The sequence below is a fragment of the Oryx dammah genome, unplaced genomic scaffold, assembly GCF_014754425.2.
Source record: "Oryx dammah isolate SB20612 unplaced genomic scaffold, SCBI_Odam_1.1 HiC_scaffold_2, whole genome shotgun sequence".
NCBI classification, from domain to species: domain Eukaryota; kingdom Metazoa; phylum Chordata; class Mammalia; order Artiodactyla; family Bovidae; genus Oryx; species Oryx dammah.
Genome location: NW_024070186.1, coordinates 11282253 through 11296778, shown reverse-complemented (window position 1 = coordinate 11296778; position 14526 = coordinate 11282253). Strand labels below are relative to the sequence as shown.

Sequence of the window (14526 nt, the reverse complement as noted above, 5' to 3'; positions counted from 1 at the left end):
CCACAAAGAGTCGGAAGCTACTGAGCGCATGACTACAGTATTTTCTATTATGGTATACTGTACCAGTATCTACTATATCTGGAATCTTTGTAAGGGGTCCGTCCACTACTGGGATTTGCTTGATAATTTCTTATGACTGCACTGGGGTTATGGTTGTTGGGAAGAAGACCACAGAGGAGACGGCCCTTCTAATCACATCCCATCCAGAGTGCATGCCATCAACATGACCCACACAGATGATGCTGACCTCAGTTACGTGGTACGAGTGTGTCCGTCAGGTATCCCACTGCACAGGTACTATTTTTCTCTTTCCACACTGTCCTCTGCAGGAGGAAGTAGCTATGCACAGCCCTTTCATAAGGAGTGGGGGTTATGTTTCCCTCCATGAGGGTGTATATCTACATATTTGGACAGTGTTTTAGTTGTTAAAAATGAACTAAGGTTCAGATCCAGCGTTTACAGAACATCTAGAATAGCCATGGAAATGATTTTGGGGTTCTTAGGAACACAGTTTGAAAATCACTGGCCAAGGCAGCATGGGCAAACGATGCACATGCTGTGGTTTGTTGTTTAGTTGCTAAATCGTGTCCAACTCTTTGAGACCCCATGGACTGCAGCACACCAGGCTCCCCTGGTCTTCACCATCTCCCGGAGCTTCCTCAAATTCATGTCCATTGAGTCGATGATGCTATCTAACCATCTCATCCTCTGCCACTCTCTTTTCCGTTTGCCTTCAATCTTCCCCAGCATCAGGGTCTTTTCCAATGAGTTGGCTCTTCATATCACGTGACCAAAGTATTGGAGCTTTAACTTTACCATCAGTCATTCCAATGGACATTCAGGGTTGATTTCCTTTAGGATGGACTGGCTGGATCTCCCTGTAGTCCAAAAGACTGTCAAGAGTCTTTTCCAGCACCACAGTTCAAAAGCATCAGTTCTTCGGTGCTCAGCCTTCTTTATGGTCCAACTCTCACATGAACACAGGATAAACCATATGGTTCAACTGCACATGAACACAGGATAAACCATACCTTTGACTATATAGACTTTTGTTGGTAAAGTGACATCTCTGCTTTTTAATATACTGTCTAGGTTTGTCATAGCTTTTCTTCCAAGGAGTAAGCGTCTTTTAATTTTATGGCTGCAGTCACCATCCGCAGTGAGTTTCAAGTCCAAGAAAACAAAATCTGTCACTGTTTCCACCTTTTGCCCTTCTATTTGCCATGAAGTGATGGGACTGGATGCCATGATCTTAGTTCTTTTGTGTTGAGTTTCAAGCCAGCTTTTAAGCTTTCTTTTACCTTCATTAAGAGGCTCTTTAGTTCCTCTTCACTTTCTATCAGAGTGGAATAATCTGCAAATTTGTGGTTGTTATTTCTCCTGACAATCTCGATTCTAGCTTGTGCTTTATCCAGCCAAGAATTTTGCATGATGTACTCTGCATGTAAGTTAAGTAAGTAGGGTGACAATATACAGCCTTAACATAATCCTTTCCCAATTTGGAACTAGTCCATTGTTCCATGTCTGGTTCTAACTGTTGCTTCTTGACCTGCATACAGGTTTCTGTGATCTGGTATTCCCATCTGTTTAAGAATTTTCCACAATTTGTTGTGATCCACTGGTCAAAGGCTTTAGCATAGTCAATGAAGCAGTAGATGTTTTGATGAATCACCTTGCTTTTTCTGTGATCCAGTGAATGTTGTCAATTTGATCTCTGGTTCCTCTGCCTTTTCTTTTTTTCCTTTGCCTTTTCTACATCCATTTCCTTCTGCAGGGGTCTTCTCAACTCAGGGATTGAACCCGTGTTTTCTGTGTCTCTTGCATTGGAGGGGGATTCTTTACTCCTTGAGCCGTTGGGGAAGCTGTACACGCATGGTCCTCTGCCTTTTCTGAATCCAGCTTGAATATCTCTAAGTTCTCAGTTCACATACTTGGTTCAAAGCCTAGCTTGAAGGATTTTGAGCATTACCTTGTGAGCTTGTGAAATGAGCACAATTGTCCAGAAGCTTGAACATTCTTTGGCATTACCTTTCTTTGGGATTTGAATGAAAACTGACCTTTTCCAGTCCTGTGGTCACTGCTGAATTTTCCAAATTTGCTTACATATTGAGTGTAGCACTTTGACAGCATCATCTTTTAGGATTTGAAATAGTTCAGCTGGAATTTCATCACCTCTACTAGCTTTGTTTGTAGTGATGCTTCCTAAGGCCCATTTGACTTCATGTTCCAGGGTGTCTGGCTCTAGGCGAATGACCACATCATGGTGGTTATCCAGGTCATTAAGAGCTTTTTTGTATAGTTCTGTGTATTCTTGACACCTCTTCTTAGCCTTTCTGCTTCTGTTAGATCTTTACTTTTTCTGTCTTTTATTGTGCCAATCCTTGCATGAAATGTTCCCTGGTATCTCCAATTTTCTTGAAGAGATCTGTAGTCTTTCCCATTCTATTATCTTTCTCTACTTCTTTGCATTGTTCATTGAAGACCTTTTCATCTCTCCTATTCTCTGAAACTCTGCATTCAGTTGGGTATATTTTTCCCTTTCTTCCTTGCCTTTCACTTCTCTTCTTTGCTTGCCTATTTGTAAAACCTCCTCAACCACTTGGCCTTCTTGCCTTTTTCTTTGGGATGGATTTTGTGATCACCTCTGCTACAATGTGACAAACCTCCCTCCATAGTTCTTTAGTCACTCTACCAGATCTAATCCCTTGAATTCTATTTGTCACTTGACCTGTATGATAAGGGATTTGATTATGTCATGCCTCAATGGCCTAGTGATTTTCCCTGCTTTCTTCAATTTAACCCTGAATTCTACAATAATGAACTGATGATCTGAGCCACAGTCAGCTCCAGGTCTTGTTTTTGCTGACTGTACTGAGCTTCTCCATCTTTGACTGCAAAGAAGATAATCAATCTGATGTATTGCAACATGTAGAGATTGATTCAGGTGTGGATCTGAGTCCCTGAATGCTCTTGGGAAATCTGATCCTGTGGTCTGCTAGTGTAACCTGCTGACCCCTGGTCTTAGGAGTCCAGAGCCTCACGTCTGTGAGCCAAGACTGGAAACTCTACTCACCACCCAAAAAGGGCTATGGTCTGACTCAGGAGGTGGTTGAGTATCCAAGGCTCCCTGAAGATTTGTGAGTTGTGGTTAAAAGGTGAGCTCATGTCAGCAGATTCACAGCAGCATACCAGTGGAGGAGCACAGCCACCGTCACTCAGTCTCAGGGAGCAGCAGGGGAGCACACGGCCTGCACACACACCCTGCTCCAGTGAAGGAAACTCAGAGGCCACAGTGTGTGGTCTCTGGGTTGGACATGCTTGCAGTCACCCACCCCAATCTTCTTTGACATGCCACCTTCTCTCTAGTTGCTGCACTGTCTTCCTACTCATATAAGGCAGAGAGGCATAGCTGCTTAGGGGTTTCCTGTGTCTCTTCCTGAGTTCCTGAGTTTGTGGGAACATTCACCCAGGCACAGTTAAGCTACAGTTACAAGAGGTGCAGACCACATGCTTTGGATCAGTGTTAATTAGTCAGAGCCTATCAGCTTCCAATAACCTTAGTTACTGTAACAGCATTTGATTGTTAATCAAAACCGTGGGCTAGGAATAAAAACCTAGCATTGTTTCCTTATCTGGACAAACAGGTTCAAGTGGAGTCTGAAGCTAAGAAACAAACAATGGTTTCATGAGACTCCAGTTGACACAGATCAGGAGTTCACAACCCACATCACATTCCTTTTCTTTAAAAATTTTTTTAATAAGACTATCTTTTAGAGCAGTTTTAGGTTCACAGAAACTTGAACAAGTACAGCATATTCCTTTTTAATAACCATTTCCAAGTATTTGGAATGATTTACCCTTTTACCCAAACATTTTCAGGCCTTAAAACTTTTCTGCGTAAGAAGAGACTTTCTGCCTTTCACTGAAACAGCTCTCTCCCTCTGGCGATCTAGAACTAGGTACAATTGCTGTAACATTTGAAATTGCATCTTTGCAGGTCCCTTGGAGAAGGAAATGGCAATCCACTCCCGTGTTCTTGCCTGGAAAATCCCATGAATAGAGAAGCCTGGTGGGCTACAGTCTATGGGGTCGCAGAGCTGGACACAACTTAGCGACTCAACAAGACCTCTTAGCATGGAGGCCCTATGAAACCCTTTACACGCTGGGTTCCAGGGACTGCCCTAACAGGAATACACTTGTATTCCAGGCATGGGTTTGCCTTTCCTGCCCTTAGAGCCTCAGCCTGACCCTCTCAGTTTCCCAGTGCACAGAATCCCTCCTAAGACTCTGATGCAGGGCAATGCTTTATGTCAGAGATGCCAGAAGGGACCCATGATTGTGGGGTCCCCTGGTCAAACCGTGAACCGCACTAACCAGAAGAGCAAGTTGGGCACAGACGCACTGAAACAGAGTCCTCGATATAGCACTGTGTGCCCACTGGGAAGAATCCAGGAGTGGCAGCACCGCCAGTGGCTTCTTGTCCCTGCAGCTCTGGGATCCTTGGGCTGGGGGTCCTGGCGTCAATTCCTACTGAACTAATTGTGGCCGCCCCTGGCACTCCGGTTCCGTGGGTACAGGCGCCAGCGGGACCCAAGGGAGGGATGGCTAGGAATGAAATCAAGTGATTTTGCCGGCGGTTATCGTGACACACACAGGGCCAGGACCCTTAGAGATGAACGTTTGGGTCCTGCAACCCCGGGATCCGGTCACGGACACCTGGAACACGACTTCAGGGACAGCCCCGAGCTGGCGCATCCACGCAATGGGGCCCGGCCTCCTGGACTTGTCCCAGGGCTCTTGCAAAGCTCGACCCAAGTGGGCACCGGCGCAGACGCCTCTTGTACGGCCCAAACCTCCGGGGAACGCGAACCAGCAGCCGCACCAGTGCGAGCCGGAGCCCCCCCAAATTCACAGGGCGCTTCAAACCCACCAACCGCTGAGGGCGCCGAAGCCGCCGCGCCCCGCTCATTGGTCCGCCCGAAGAGGCGGGAGCGGACATTCCCCAATCGGAGAGGAAAGAGTTGGAGCTGGGCTCCGCTGAGCAGCACCTCCTTGGACGCACAGCCCAGAGCGCGCCGGCGCGAGCGCAGGACTGGGGCCCCTGATTGGCCACCAGCCGGGGTGCACGCCTCGAGGCGGGGCCGGACGTGGGGCGGGCCCACGTCTGCGTGACAGTTGTCGTGGGGGGAGGGTGAGCCCAGGAGAGGGGGAGGGAGTGTAAATAGAGCGAAGGCGGCGCCGCATCCGCTCAGCCACCTCCTGGCGACTGGCTAAGGGCGCCAGAGGAAGATGGAAGATGATGAGCAAGAGCAGCGGCGCAGAAAAGTGGAAGCTGGGAGAGCGAAGGTAAATGGCAGCGCCTCCTCCCCGTGCTGTCCCGGCGTGGGGCCCATAGGGCGGGCTCCAGTGCTCGCCACCGCCCCCTTCTAGGAGCGGACGCAGCCAGGCGGGGTCCGCCGCCGCCGCTGCTGCACTCTTGCCCTTTCTGCCGCCTCGGCTGGAGGCCACCCCCTGGCCGCCGCCATCTTGAATCCGCCGCCCTCAGCCAGTTCCCGCCCCCATCGCAGCCGCAGCCAATCAGCGGCTGGGGACGCGCAGCCCCTCGCGGGGGAGGGCGGGCGCGGGGTACGCCGGGACTGGCGGGGCTGCGCTTGCGCAGGGGCAGGGGCGGAGTTAAGGAAGGCAAGTTCCCTCCACCCGTCCCCCAGGGAGCCCAGCCCCTGCAGGTACCCGGGCCTAGGGGACCTGCCCTTTTAGCTGGCGAGGCGGCTTTACTGACAGGCTGTGGTGTCGTCGGGACGCGGTGTCTCTGACTCCTGCCCGCTCCCGAAGCCCGAGGTGCGGGGCTGGCGCGGTCGCCACAACTCTGCACCTGCGCACCTCCCAGTTCCTGCCCGGATTCCTGGAGGGCTTGGAGGCCAGGCCTCCCAGCAGTTGGGCATCACAGGCTTCTCCTAGGGCTCAGCTCAGCTTCCATCCGATTAAAACTACGTGCAGATGTTCGTTTACACGGAGTCCTGGTTTTTTTCTGTAAAAATTTTCTTTCGGAGTAGTGTTCCTGAGCACGAAATTGTTTACACTAAGGAATGCCTCACCTCCTTCCTGGTGTCTGGCTCCCGAAGCGCCTGCGCCTCTTGGGGCCCAGGTAGAAGGTTCCGGCAGGTGAGGGCGGAGGGCTCTGCCCAGATCCCCCCTCCTCCTCCCAACCCTGCGCCGGGCCTGGAGCTCCAGACGCTCGGACGAACCCACCGAGAGGTGTCCCGTCCCCAGGCTGCAGTGCCCCGGGAGCTCTGAAGTTCCTTGAGTCGGTTTTGACCATCCACGCAGGCGCCATCCTGTACTCACTGTTTTGGGTAATTTGCGGAGGTTGAGCCGTGTGCAGTTCAGACGCGCCCCCGAGAAGGTGGGGAAAGCCTGGATCAGGGTTGGGGTTAGCCGCCCCGCCCCACCGCATTCCGGCCGTCTGGGGGCAAAACCTGCGGAGTACTGTGAAGTTGCTGTTTGAGGTTAGACGTGGTCAGACATTGGGAATTCACATGGATCAGTGATAGTTCCTTCCCTTGAGGAAATCGCAGGGTCACTCTATTTGAGACCATTCAGGACACACGGTGAGGGTGTGAGATTCTGATGGGGAGGGCAGGGTGGTAGGCAGAGGACAGAGCAGCCTCTGCAAGCTTCCCATGCAGGTCAGACTTCTGACTGGGGTTTGAAGAGTGAGGCTGGAGTGTGTTTTCTTCCCTTTGCGTGTGCCTGGCACATAGGAAGGAGATGCAACTGAGTCAGAGTTTAATATCGTTTTCCCTGAGCTCCATGTTTTCTAAATATGTCTAAATAAGGAGGAGATTTTAACCTTGAGGGAAAAAACAAATGTCTCTCCTTGGGCTACCACAGGCGAGGGACCAGGTCTGTGATGCAGGAAGGGAACTCAGTGACATTAGATTTGATGGAGATGGAGCTAGTTGTGAAGGCAGTGTCTGGTCTTGACAGACGGTTTTTCTCACTTAAATTCCTTTTGTGATTTTCCCACGCCCATGAGACTGTGAGCCTCTGTTATTCACACAAATGTGTTACATGCATTTGCTTTCATGACCACAGTTGTTGTGTGAAGGACCTTGCTCTCCTGTGAAAAGCTGATGTTAGCGGTCATACGTTTTGAATAAGGTGTTATGAGAAACAGTATGTGAGCAATCTAAAACCCTTAGATTCGACGGACTGAACACTGCCAGCTGTGCCTTCTGATAGGGAGATTCTGTGGCGGTCCCTGGTGCTTTGGTGAGCTGTGTCATGAAAACTAGAACATCTGATTCCATAAAGGAGGATGTTAGATTGACCTGGCTTAATTAATTTTTTGCTATTTCTGTACCTTGTCTCAGAATCTATGGCAAGGAAGTTTTGGCTACACTATATATTTCTCTGATTGAGGGAAAATGGGGCAAAAGGGGAGAGATTTAGCTTTTATATAATTTTAAACCGTAAACCTGCCTTGATTAAGCTATCAGTTTTTAAAATAGATGCATCTCTAGATTTTTGAAATTTTTTGTAACTGTTACGGGCTAGAGAAGCTATTCTGCCAGCCAGCCTTATTGCTTTCCTTTGTCTCTGGGCATCATTAACCATCCTCACTGTTAGGTTCTTCAGTGTGACTCTGAATCCCAGTGCCTCGATGTTGATGGCGGCAGTGTTTGTGGGGCAGGGACCCGGGTGACGTGTCTGGCCAGGGGTGGCCGCGTGGGCTGCGCGGGCCCCAGAGCCTCATGCTCCCCGCAAGCTCTCTCACCTTGTGGTTCTGTTGCTTCTTCCTTGCTTACCTTTGTCTCTGCTACTTTTCTGCATTTCTGCGCAGCTTGCTCACTTCAGACAGAGAAAAACAAAAGGTGACTGTACGCATTCGAAGAAAACGCCGGCGAAGAGGAAGGGCACGACTGTCAATGCGCCTGTCGCGGAGGAGAGTCCGGTAGCTGCGCCCGGAGACGGTGGGCCCCTGGGAGGCCTGGACATTGGCAAGAACCCGACCTGCAGCGACACCCCTGATGGCGCTGAAGCCGCTCAGGTGCATTTAGTCAGCTTTGTGTTTTCACGTTTTGCTTATCTTCTAGTTCTTGTTAGCCTAATGTACTGAAAGTAGTGTTGGGTCTGTTTTTGTCTATCCAAAGTTAGGGAAAGAGGGTTTTACTCTGTCTTACAGATGGGGAGTATATTTTTGTAGTTTTACTTACAGTTAAAAGTTTTCTCTTCATCACATGATTTTGAGAAATGTTGAATGGACTGTTTGAAGGTGAGTGTCCATGTTGGTGACGCTGTGGTAACGGAAACTTGACAAGTGTGGGCTCCTCAGGTGTGGCTGTGCAGCAGCCCCTTTGACACATAAACCATAATGTCCTTTCATGTGCTCTCAAATCCGCCTCGCTCTTGGTTGTAGCCTTCCCCGTCTTTCTGAACGTGGAATGAGGAGGCAAGGGGTGAAGGTGTCTCAGAAATGTTGTCTTGTCTGCTTCTTGAGGCCCTGTGGCTGCAGGGGCAGGTGTGGACCTGCGTGTGCAGGGTGCGTGGCCTCGCTGCGCATGTCGAGGGCTGGGGGCTCTCCTTGGGGCCTCCTCTGGCCTGTATTATAAGCAAGGGGCCTTGAACCAGGAGAATCTGTTGCGTATGTGTGACAGGGGCAGGGCAGGGGTTTACTAGAATGAGCAGAACATTGGTGGCCAAGGGCAGACTGACTGAAAACCATGTTGTGTTTGCACTGCCTTATTGAAAAAAAATGGGATGATTACCAGCATAGTTTATGATATTCTGCCTATAAACCTAGAATGCTGCTTTTGGCAAATGAAGTCCTTGTCATGGTGCTCCGACTTTGCCCAGGAGCTGCTGCAGAACTCTGGTGCCTGAGCCTCTGGACCAGCCTGTGCTCGGCTGACTTGCCCTCCAGTGCCTGTGCTCTCAGAGACCTGAGACTGGATTTCAGTTGCTGTTCATGTTGTCTTCTTGTTCAGTTGCTTCTCTGGGGTAGAGCTGTGGTTCTCAGTAGCCTTGTCTTGTAGCTAAGTACCTGAATGCCATGTTGAGGGGGCCAAGCACTTACTCTCAGTGGCTTTTCTCTGTATGTTTCCTGCCTAGGCTCTTTGAGGAGAAAGGCTCCTAGTGTAAGTTAGCATTTATTATTTCGTATCTTTACTTTCAGATTAGACAAGTCTTTCTTTTTTTTAATTTTAACTTAAAAGTTTTGTATTTTTCAGCTGTTTGTTTTAAAATAATGTTACAGCTGCAAAAAGTTTGTGAAAAATAGCAGAGTTCCTGGATATCCCTCACCTAGATTCCTGAAACATTTGATATCTATGTAATCACAATGTAAATGATTATGCATTTTCAGTAAACATAGAAACAATACTGTGAGCTGATTGCTAGAGCTTTTTCTAATTTTTCCCATTTTTTTCTGGTCCGGGATTCTATATTGCAGTTCAGTGCCTTGTCACCTTAGTCTCCTCCAATCTGGGCAGTTTCTCAGTCTTCCTTTGTGTTTTATAAATTGGACATTTGTGGGCGAGAGTCGGACACGACTGAAGCAACTTAGCAGCAGCAGTAGCAGCTAGTTATGTGGTAGGATCCCTGTCAGTTTGGCTGTTTGATGTTTTCTCCTGATTGAAGTCAGGTAGTACATTTTAGCAGGAACACTGTGGAGGTGATGATGTTGCCTGCCAAGGGTATCTGAGAAGAGGCACGGGTGGTATGTCTCACTGCTGGGGGGAGCCTGCCAGATTTCTTCTGATAGAAAAGTTTCTGTTTTTCCCTTTGTAGTTAATAAGTGTATAGTGTGGAGGTACTTAGAGATCCTGTAAACATTCTGTCCGTTTTAGCTTTCATTGAGGACTGTCACCTGCAGGAACTACTGCGGTGTTGGCTGGATGATAACTTTGTTTCCATCATTCCAGCTACATATGTTAATTGGTATTTTACTCTAAGGAGGAACTGTTGTTCCTCCTCAGCTTTTTATTTATTCAATCATTTATATCAGTATGGACTGCTAGATACTTACTCTATTATGGGTTTTAATCCATCGTATCAGTGTTTATTTTGTTGCTGAAACGTACATTTGGCCATTGGGAGTGCCTTTGGATTGGCATCTGTGACCTTTCAACATGTGCTCATTGTTTGCTGGCACCTACTTCCATACTTTCTGCACCAAGACTTCCCAGGCTTATTTGGTTCTTTCCCTTCTACAGCCCCAAACCAGTCATTTCTTCTAGGAGCCCTGGTACCTTTTGGTGGAGAATGGCTTTAGAAGCCAAGATCTGTGTGCTCAGTGCGCTTATTACTAGCAGGGTGTAGTTGCTTCTGGGCTGTTTCAAAAGAGAGCAGGAAAATGTAAGTAAATGTATATTCAAACACATCTGTACATATTTCTTTATTTGTATATATAGTAACAATCATAAATTAATAGTAATATCTTCAATTTTAATCCAAAAGTACAAATTTTATTCTAGCTTTCCCCCTTTTTTTACTTTTAGCTCCTTTTACTCTTGCCTGGAAAATCCATGGACGGAGGAGCCTGGAAGGCTGCAGTCCATGGGGTCGCTGAGGGTCGGACACGACTGAGCGACTTCACTTTCACTTTTCACTTTCACGCATTGGAGAAGGAAATGGCAACCCACTCCAGTGTTCTTGCCTGGAGAATCCCAGGGACGGGGGAGCCTGGTGGGCTGCCGTCTATGGGGTCGCACAGAGTCGGACACGACTGAAGCGGCTTAGCAGCAGCAGCAGCACCCATGGTGAGAAACCTGACATCCTTACCTTATTTACAATATCTTTATTTATTCAGTCTTAAAATACACATAAATAAGCTTCAGAATTGCTAATTCTCATGCTTGTGAAAAACAAATTTGTTAACTAAAGTGGAATATTTGTTTATATAGCTATCCCCACTTTTTTAATGTTTGCTTTACACGATTTCACTTTTATAAAAGGCTGAATTAATACCTGTTTTTTGTTAACTGAAAGAAATCCAGAGTGGGTTTTCACTTTTATGAAGAAATGCAATTGATTCTTTACTTTTAGGCCATTTTGGCTTACAAGAACTTTCTTAGGAAGGCTCAACTTTTGGTCTTGGAACCGGTGGTTCTTTTTTGTCTTTATTGTTCCAGGTTATTTGTTAGAAGTAAAGAAAGTGAACGTTGCTCAGTCGTGTCCGTCTCTTTGTGACCCCATGGGCTAGAGTCCATGGAATTCTCCAGGCCAGAATACTGGAGTGGGTGGGTTTTCCCTTCTCCCCTTCTTGGGATATATGTACTGGAAATATTTTTCCTGGTCTTGCTTACCTAGCTTTGTTCTTAATGGTGTCTTGTGATAAGCAAATATTCTTCACTTGGGTGTTGATCTCATCATTTCTTCCTGTGTTTAGTGATTTCTGTGTCCTGTCAGAAAGATCTCTCCTGTCCTTTGGTTGTGAAGACAATCTCCTGTGTCTGCTTGAGGCTTTCTGGCCTGGTTTCTGTGTTTTAATTCTGTGATCTGTCTCGTTACTTTCTGTGTTTAGAGCACCTTGACTTGTAGAAGAATAGTTTATAGCCTTGCTGGTTTTGAGTGTTTTATAAATAGAATAACCCGGCATGCTAGCTTCACATTTGCTGGGCTGTTTAAAGGTTTTGGCCATGTCAAATGGCCTAGTGGGATCTTAGGTGCCCTACCCGGATGTGATGGAGCAGGGAACGGCACCCACTTGAGTCCTGCTGCCTGGAAAGTTCATGGATGGAGGAGCCTGGTAGGCTGCAGTCCATGGTATATATGGTCCAACAAAGAGTGGGATGTGACTGAGTGACTTCACTTTCTTTCTTTCTGTAGTTCCTTTTGGAGAAGGAAATGGCAACCCACTCCAGTGTTCTTGCCTAGAGAATCCCATGGACAGAGGGGCCTGGTGGGCTACAGTCTATGGGGTTGCAAAGAGTTGGACACGACTAAGCAACACACACACACACACACACACACACACACACACACACACACACCCACCCCAGGATTTGAACCAGTGCGCCCTGCTGGGGAAGCTTAGAGTCCTAACCACTGTACTGCCAGGGAAGCCCCTCCCTGAATTGTCACCTTGAAAGCAGGACACAGAGATGGTCTCTCTAGTCACGTAGAAAACTGGAGGAGAGATGAGTTCATTGCCCCTTGCCCTTCTAGTGGTTCCTCTGCATCCTCATTATTTAAGGCATTGTTGGCATGCTTGGGAATAATTGAATTGACAGATTCATCCTTATGATGATGAAATAGCATTGTGTTATAGGAGAAGCAGGTTGCTCAGATCCATCTTGCATCCTAGGTAAATGCAGGGGTCTGGCAGTAATTGCAAGATAAAATGTTTTACTCTAGTAAAAAAAAAAAAAGATTTTTTTCACTGTTCTTTGGAAGACCTGTATGAAGGATAAAATTATGCCAGCCTTCTCAAGTAGTTATCAGTTCAGTTCAGTTCAGTCACTCAGTCGTGTCCGACTCTTTGCAACCCCATGAATCGCAGCACGCCAGGCCTCCCTGTCCATCACCAACTCCTGGAGTTCACTCGGACTCACATCCATCGAGTCTGTGATGCCATCCAGCCATCTCATCCTGGGTCGTCCCCTTCTCCTCCTGCCCCCAATCCCTCCCAGCATCAGAGTCTTTTCCAATGAGTCAACTCTTCGCATGAGGTGTCCAAAGTACTGGAGCTTCAGCTTTAGCATCATTCCTTCCAAAGAAATCCCAGGGTTGATCTCCTTCAGAATGGACTGGTTGGATGTCCTTGCAGTCCAAGGGACTCTCAAGAGTCTTCTCCAATACCACAGTTCAAAAGCATCAATTCTTCAGTGCTCAGCCTTCTTCACAGTCCAACTCTCACATCCATACATGACCACAGGAAAAACCATCGCCTTGACTAGACGGACCTTAGTCGTCAAAGTAATGTCTCTGCTTTTGAATATACTATCTAGGTTGATCATAACTTTTCTTCCAAGGAGTAAGCGTCTTTTAATTTCATGGCTGCAGTCACCATCTGCAGTGATTTGCCCAGAAATGAAACTGCTAACTGCTCTTGGGTCCAGCAGACTCTTGACACTCTGACAGCAGTGAGCGATGTGTCGTCGGGTCTGGCAGCCCATATGGACGTGGTGGGAAGCCACCAGTGAGTTGACAAGGAGAATGCACTGAGCCTTCTTGCAGATAAAAGCCCCAGATTATTATAAATTTATGTGTCAAAACTATTGGGGGGAAATTTGTTGGAAAACTTTAAATTCAATTTTGAGGTGATTTAGCAAAACGAAATACTACTTTACAGAGTTTTAAGGAAAAGATTTATCAAAAAAGGAAAATCTTGAAGATGAAATATTAGAATTTGTATCAGATTAAGAGCTTAGAAAATGTTCATGAATGTGAAAGGCCAGGATTTGTGGAGAAACTAAAATTGAGTGATTTAAATGTTAAGCGCACAGTGAAATAACTTAAAGAAACAGGATTCATTAAAAATCATGAAGCACCATGATGAGGGAAACAAGTTACAAAAAATGTTTAGAGTTGAGACTGGTTAGGAGGAGACTGTAGATGGACCTGGCAGGCCTGGAGTAGGGCAGAGGTGGAGGGATCAGGGGCAGAGGGGCCGGGGCCGCCCAGGTGCCGCTGTGGACACCCCTCCTGGCCCTTCCCCGCCAGCTGCAGGAGCCCAGCAGAGAGAGGACGCCGCCGAAGCTGGATGGCCACTGTGCAGAGCAGCCCGGGGTCATGACGAAGGTGAGCTTTCCCTGGGTTCCGTGTTAAGGTGGGTCCTTGTCTCCTCCCATGCTTGGGAACCGGAGGCAGAGCTCCCTGCATGGAAGGCCCGTCTTCATGCCCTCCTCACTTGTCGGGTGGGTGTGGAGGGGGGAAGCCGCCTTTCTGCCCTGCGGGTTTCTGTCATTGACCAGTGTGCTTCCCAGGCCTGGCCCACACCGAGACGCTGCAGGGGTCGGGCGTGCAGGCTGAGTGTCAGTGTTACTGTCCCAGCTCCTCCCAGAGTGCTTGGTGTGACTTCCGTGGATATTGAATTGATTCCTTTTTCAAATCAATTCAGTTTTGTTAGCATTTGCAAGAAAAATTATTAGATATTGACCAATATCAAAGTGTTGTCTTGAAAGTCTTATATTTTATCTGTTTTTTTTTTAATTGAAGTATAGTTGTTTTACATCATTATGTTAGTTTCAGGTGTAAAGCATGGTGATTCAGTAGTTTTATAGATTATACTCCATTAGAAGTTAATACAAAATAATGGTATTTTAGACAGTCAATTCTGGCTGGACTCAGTTCACACTACTTGTAGCAGTGAGCAAGTTTGGTTTTTAATCTGTATTATTGCAGGAGAAATCTAGATCATAGGGCTTGGAAAAATGGTCTCTGATGGAGTCTGTAAGACCTAGTCTTAAATACACATTTCATACTTGTTTAAGCTATGACTTGTAGCATCTTTGTGGAAAAATACACAGAACTTACATATAGCCCACCAGATGAGTACACCATGCACTGCAGGTGACTCCCCTG

At 47.3% G+C, this 14526-nt stretch overlaps 1 protein-coding gene across 4 annotated transcripts in view; it reads left to right on the top strand.

The window, feature by feature from the left end:
- The first annotated feature begins 5162 nt into the window (after positions 1-5162).
- PCNT (pericentrin) overlaps positions 5163-14526 on the top strand; it is a 107405-nt gene continuing 98041 nt past the window's right edge. For all 4 annotated transcript variants that reach the window (XM_040264561.1, XM_040264551.1, XM_040264543.1 and 1 more), the window contains exons 1-3: positions 5163-5346; positions 7844-8050; positions 13666-13743. In XM_040264561.1, coding sequence (XP_040120495.1) covers positions 5290-5346; positions 7844-8050; positions 13666-13743 — 342 coding nt within the window. In that variant the 5' untranslated portion in view covers positions 5163-5289. The remainder of the gene's footprint in view (positions 5347-7843; positions 8051-13665; positions 13744-14526) is intronic.